A 6341-nucleotide genomic window follows, 5' to 3' on the forward strand; every position below is an offset into this window, starting at 1 on the left:
GGCTGAGGCGCCCGGCTGTGCCCCGCCGCAGGTCTCATCACCAGCAGCCAGTCCGCGGCGTACGCCATCAGCAAGTTCGTCAGCGGCGTCCTCTCTGACCAGATGAGCGCCCGCTGGCTCTTCTCCTCCGGCCTCCTCATGGTGGGCTTGGTCAACGTGGTCTTCTCCTGGAGCTCCACCGTCACGGCCTTCGCCGGGCTCTGGTTCCTCAACGGCCTGGCCCAGGGGCTGGGCTGGCCGCCCCGCGGGTAGATCCTGCGCCAGGTGAGCGAGGAGCTCACGCCTGTCCCTACCTCCTTCCACCCAAGGAGGTTGCGACCACCCGCTGCATGTCCCCCTGCCTGCAAAGTGAGTTTCCATCCATGAGGTTCTGCTTTATTCGAGCCAAGAGCCAACAAGTTTTTTAACTCTAGTGTGCATGTGCCTCAAGTTCTAGCTCAATTTGGTAAGTAACATCTCCTGGGTTGCAGGTCTTCTCTGCTGCAAGAGACGTAATTTTTTGGAGTCCAGTATTTTAGGCGCAAAGACAGAGGTCTGCTCCTCTCTTTGCTGTTGTGGCGGGTGTGTGGCTGGGGGGGGAGAACACAGCCGGGAGCAGACAACGAGCAGAATCGCATCTGTGTGCTGAGGGAGCTCAGGGGTTGCAGACTGCAGGCCGCTCAGGTAGAAAACCAGGTGACAGATGGAGGAGCAGTGTGAGCTGACCCTCTGAGCTTCACGTGTTTGGGTTTTGTGACAATCTAAATGGAACAGATTGAGTCCTGCCTTAGGGCAGGGAGGTGGGAGGTCAGGTGTGTGCGTGAACCTCACCTGAAAAACGTAACCTCCACGCAGTGCGTGGACTTGCAGGACAGGGGCAAGGCGAGCAACTGCGTTGCCCTTTTGTTGAGGCACTGAGCCTCATCTAGCCAGCAAGAAGAGGATGCCTAGGACGGTTGCTTGTGCAGAAAGGAAGGGCTTGAATAGCAGCAACAACAGAGAGGGTGTTTTCTGGGCACATCTGCGAGTGTAGCTCTCAGGCATTTTCCTGCCAACAGCAACCCCCCAAGTGGTTCTGGCTCTGGGCGCTCGTGGAGTCGACATGCCCGATACTTAACGCAACAGCGAGCCCTAAAGTCGCCCTCTGACTCCCTGCATGTCCCTTCATGGTGCCACGCCAGCAGACCTCTTCGTGAGGACGCTGTTCCTGGCAAGCGAGTACGCGGAACCGCATGCTCTTCAATTTCCCTCTCTCAGCCGGCATCTCGTTTTCATGGTCTGTAAATGGAAATAACTGCGCGCTGGCTCACGGTGCGAGCACCTGTCAGGCCCCTATGGCCAATGCTTGCGTAACGTCTGGAGTTTCCTGTGCAACTCGGATAGCAAGGAGCAGGCGCTCCCTTTACCTCGTTTTTTAGACCTGCGTCTGAATTGCCCAAAAATCGCAGCGCGGGCTGCAATCGAGGATTGTCAGGTGCTGCGTCGCTTTTTATCTCAGACCTCATGCTGTTTTTTCTTGTTGTTGCACAGTGGTTTGAGCCTTCCCAGTTTGGGACTTGGTGGGCGATCCTGTCTACGAGCATGAACTTGGCTGGGGGCTTAGGCCCCATTGTCGCTGCTCTCGTGTCTATGAACTACGACTGGCGCATGACTTTGTCCTTCTCCGGCTTCCTCTGCGTGGTTGTCTCGTTTGTTTGCCTTGTCCTGATTAAAAACGAGCCGTCGGATGTTGGGCTGCCCAACATTGATCAAGGAGCCAAGAAGGGGAAGAAAGGTGAGCACGAGACATCGCTGTGAGCCGGCGGCCACAGGAGCTGCAGTTCCTTCTGCTTGTGTGCGGCCACGGGCCCGTCTCTCTCGGTGTACCGAGACCTCTGGCCTTCCCAGTTGGCGAAGTCGCTACTTGGCTGGCATGCACGAGGGGCTGTTCTCGTCAGCTTTATGCTGGCAACTGTCGAGCTGCTGGGTTGAAATCATAAATGGTAAAACCAAGCCCCAGGGTATTGCTGCGGGAAGGGGCCAGCATTTTGGCTCCCGACTCTGTCACAGCAGAGCGGAGGAAGAGCCTGACGGGCAATTATTCCTGCTCCTCACCCTGCCGGCAGCTGCCTGTGTGTCTCTGGGATGCTCGTAGCTGGCTGTTCCATCTCCCTGCCTCTGTAACATTTTCCTGCTCAGTCTCCTGGTTTCTTGGGGCTTTGTTTGCTCAGGTCGTGAGCAGTGTTTGTCTCTGGTGGGGGGTGGGTACTGAAGAGAGGAAAAACACAACAGCAGGGAGTGCTTCCTTAAGCCTGACCTTCCTCTGCTCTGTGTGGGCAGAGGGCAGTCCTCCCCTCACCCTGCCAGGGCTCGTGGTGGACTCTGCTCGGTGTTTTCTGTCCTAACCTCTAGTAAATGTTTGCTCAAACCACTGAGCACGGTGCTCCTCTGAAAGCAGGATGGGCAGAGGGGAATTGCAACACAGGTTTGCTGTAGGGTTTTAAAGGCCAGTGGAAACTCAGCACATCTCCCAAACTGCCCTGTGACGCCTGTGCTGCTAGACTCGACCCCTTTGTGTAAGAAAACCGTACAGCTTCCCCAGAGGGTTTTCTGGGGAGGGTCGGTTTGTAACCATTCCTGGAAGACCGATGCAGAAATCAAGGTAGCACCTGAAAGTCAGCGACTTGCTTTGGGTCTGTGTAGTGGCTCTCGTAGGCACAGCTGAAAGACATTAGTATAAAATCTTGAGAAGCAGATAATTTTTCTAGCAATCTTTGTGCAGCGTTGGTTGGCAACCACAATGTAGAATGTTGCTGAGAGTAGTGTTTTGATTATTCTTTAGAAATCTTTAATGAACATGGAGTAGTTTGACAGAAACGATTCTGAAATCACAGCAAAGCCAGGATGAGGGGGAGGTAGAGCCGTTCACTACCAGCAGCTATAAATATCTGCCTCCATAGGGATGTCCTTATGCATGACTCCTGCTTGCAGATCTGCCCGTAATGCTGTGGAGTCGGTGTGGTTGAGTTGCTGTGCTCTGGTGGTTGTAACGCTCATCGTGATGTTCCTTACAGGTTCTTCCAGCGACAACAGCACTCTGACAGAGCTGCTGCTCTCGCCGTACCTCTGGGTGCTCTCGTCAGGCTACCTGGTTGTTTTTGGAGTGAAGACGTGCTGTACTGACTGGGGACAGCTCTTCCTGATCCAGGAGAGGGGACAGTCCATGCTTGTGGGTAAGATGCAAAGCTGTGTTGTTAAGTTTTGTGGCTACAGCCTGGAAGGGATTGCCAGGAGCTCAACTGGGTACAGGAAACGGACATGGGCATCTCCCTCCAAGGGATTCATTTGCCTCCCTCCTAAGTGTCTGCTTAGATCTGCGTAGGTATTGAAATAACGTGGCGGCGGAGTTACTGCCTGTGCTGAGTGCCTCCGTGCCAGGGCCCTCCGGGGACTGGCGGGTGGCTGTTCCTGCACAAGGACAAGACAGAGGGCCTGGTCTAGCAGAGCTGCTTGGGCTGATGGCGGCTGAGCTCAGTCTGAAGCACACAGCAGCTTTGCTGTAGTGACCAAACCTGACGGCCTATTCTTTGCCTCACCTACGTCCTAGGTAGTTCCTACATGAGTGCCTTGGAGATCGGAGGTCTGGTGGGAAGCATTGCTGCCGGATACCTTTCCGACAGGGCGGTAGCAAGAGTAAGTAATCTGGGCCCTAGGGTGTGCTGGGCAGGTAACACAGTGGAAACAGGGCACAGCTGAAAATGGAAGGATCGTTAGTCACCGAGAGCTGCCTGTTCAGCATGGTCTGACTGCCGGTAGTCCTTAAACCAAACCGAGGAGTCTTGCTGAAAGGCGTGCTTTTGACACGCCGTCCGTGTTACCACGAGTGTAAAACAGAGGAGGAGTCCTTCCAGTTCCCGACCCTCACCTCCCCTTCCTGCATTACAGGTGGGTCTGTCGAGCTACGGGAATCCTCGGCACACGCTGCTGCTTGCCATGATGGCCGGGATGTGCGTGTCCATGTTCCTCTTCCGGGTCACAGTCACGGGCGAATCTCCCAAGGTAATCTGTGCGCGAGCAGCTGGCCACGAGCCGTAGGCTCCTTTGCGGCGAGGAGCTTGGGGACAGGGAGCATGAGTTTTCTCCACCCTTCCCCAAGAACCATCATTGGTGTTTTCTGCGGAGAAGCAGGTGAACTTAGTCTGGTTTGGACTGCTCCTACTGGCTCGCGTAACCCGTGTTACCAGCTGTAGCATAGACGTGACTTGCCTCTCCCCTTCTGGTTGCTAAGTGAATGAGACCGCTTTTCTCCTTTTTTCTTTTGACAGGGAGCATGAGTTTTCTCCACCCTTCCCCAAGAACCATCATTGGTGTTTTCTGCGGAGAAGCAGGTGAACTTAGTCTGGTTTGGACTGCTCCTACTGGCTCGCGTAACCCGTGTTACCAGCTGTAGCATAGACGTGACTTGCCTCTCCCCTTCTGGTTGCTAAGTGAATGAGACCGCTTTTCTCCTTTTTTCTTTTTTTTCTTCTTCAGGAAAATCACTTCTGGACTGTAGCCTTGCAACCTCTAGCTGATCTTACAGGCCTAAAAGAACATGAGGTTTCTGCCTTGCATTTTTTTCTCCCTCTGCCTGTTTCTGCTTTCGCTGATCTGCCTTTTTTCTAGCCGAGAAGGTTGGTTAGCACTATGGAACTTAGAACCAGGGCATTGAGAAGAGATTACTGTAAGTTTTGGGTGAACTAGGATAATGTGATTACACTAACTGACTTTCTAAAGTCTGACTATAAAACTTCTAAGTTCTGTGGAAGGTTCTGAGGACCTGTGTTCCTCAGGTAAAACGTAGCCAGTTCGGGGGTCTCACGAGGGAGGTCGGGAGGAATGATTCTGCTCCTGCAGGTACCTTCCTGCTTACTTTTTGGCAAGCGTTTTCCAACTCTTTGTTTCTGTTTCCCATCTGGCCACCTGGAAACGGTGTTTATACCTCAAGAAGTGTGCTGTAATCTTGAGGTGGTCAAGTTACTTTTGCTTTGTTGTCCTTTCACAAGCAAGTGGTAAATTCTGAGCCAGGTAGTTTTCCTAGAGTGTAAGCTAGCGCTGAAGCTCAGACTGTTGGGTGGTTTTGGTTTTGTTTCTGTGTTTGTTTAGTAACGTCGAGGTTATCAGATAGTGGCTGCTTGCAGATAAAGATGCTCTGATCGGCTGCTTGCATCTAAAATGAGAAGAGCTTATTGCTGGTGCCTTCAGGCTCATTTTTGAAAGTGACTCGGTTGACAGCTCTCCTGTAGAAGAGAGGCACTGATCCTATTTCTGATCTGGACTTGTTCTGACAGCTGTGGATCCTGACCCTGGGAGCTGTGTTTGGGTTCTCCTCGTATGGGCCGATCGCCCTGTTTGGAGTTATAGCCAACGAAAGTGCCCCTGCCAACCTCTGCGGCACCTCCCACGCCATAGTGGCCCTCATGGCCAACGGTGAGTCCTGCCTGTTTCCTCGAAAACCGTACAAAACCCGAGTGTCTTCCTGATGGGAAGACACCTCTGGAGCAGAGATGATAGAGCAGGAAGCCTCAGGGACGCTTCCCGCTGTACCTCACAGGTTTCTGCCTTGCACTTGAAGTTCAAGCCAGGCCTGAGGAATTTTTATACATGCAAAGCCACGTCTTGGCCACTGAAATTTGAGATGTGCAAGCGTTGCTAGTTTTCTCTTTGTTTTCCCTGACAGTTGGGGGTTTTCTGGCTGGACTCCCCTTCAGCACCATCGCCAAGCACTACAGCTGGGCCACAGCCTTCTGGGTAGCCGAGATCACCTGTGTCGTGAGCACGGTGGCTTTCTTCTTGCTGCGGAACATCCGCACGAAGATGGGCCGGATTCCCAGGAAGGCTGACTGAGGATAAGCTGCTCGGTGGAAAGGATGCTCCCACGCCAACGTGAATGACCCTCGTTTGTGTTTAACTGGCCTAGGAGTGAGTTTACCTGTTGCTGCAACCTAGATTAAAATGTCTCGATTTCTCATCTACTGTCACGTGCCTGAGGGCACAAGGTTCCTGCTACTGATCACTTTTTCCCTCGAGATGTGATAATTCAGCTAGTTTACATTTGCAATTATTTTTTTTTTTACTGTACCTCCCTCCTCACAGCACTGTCGGTGAAGCAAGCAGGCTCCGCAGCCCAAGCTTCTCTGCTAAAAGTACTCTAAACCGGCTGGCTTCAGGTGCTGCCACGTTTAGTTCTGTCCTTACTGGCCATCCTGGCCGCTGGCTGTCTGCTCAGCCTTGCCGTTCAGGGATGCTGAGGGAGCCAGGCACGAGCTCCTCGCGTGCTCTCGGCCCCGGAGCAGCAAACGGCGGTGAGTGATGATGATGACTGTTTGGCCTCATGGCTGATT

The 6341-nt window shown here is 53.2% G+C and overlaps 1 protein-coding gene across 1 annotated transcript; it reads left to right on the forward strand.

The window, feature by feature from the left end:
• Nucleotides 1–36: 36 nt before the first annotated feature.
• SLC37A4 (solute carrier family 37 (glucose-6-phosphate transporter), member 4) lies at nucleotides 37–6058 on the forward strand. The gene is given in 8 exon segments (XM_009866919.1): nucleotides 37–264; nucleotides 1510–1753; nucleotides 3033–3191; nucleotides 3566–3651; nucleotides 3904–4017; nucleotides 4492–4557; nucleotides 5289–5427; nucleotides 5678–6058. Coding segments are annotated over 8 exon segments (1137 nt in total). The 5' UTR covers nucleotides 37–102; the 3' UTR covers nucleotides 5845–6058.
• Nucleotides 6059–6341: the final 283 nt, after the last annotated feature.

Source organism: Apaloderma vittatum, unplaced genomic scaffold (assembly GCF_000703405.1).
Source record: "Apaloderma vittatum isolate BGI_N311 unplaced genomic scaffold, ASM70340v1 scaffold40473, whole genome shotgun sequence".
NCBI lineage: Eukaryota > Metazoa > Chordata > Aves > Trogoniformes > Trogonidae > Apaloderma > Apaloderma vittatum.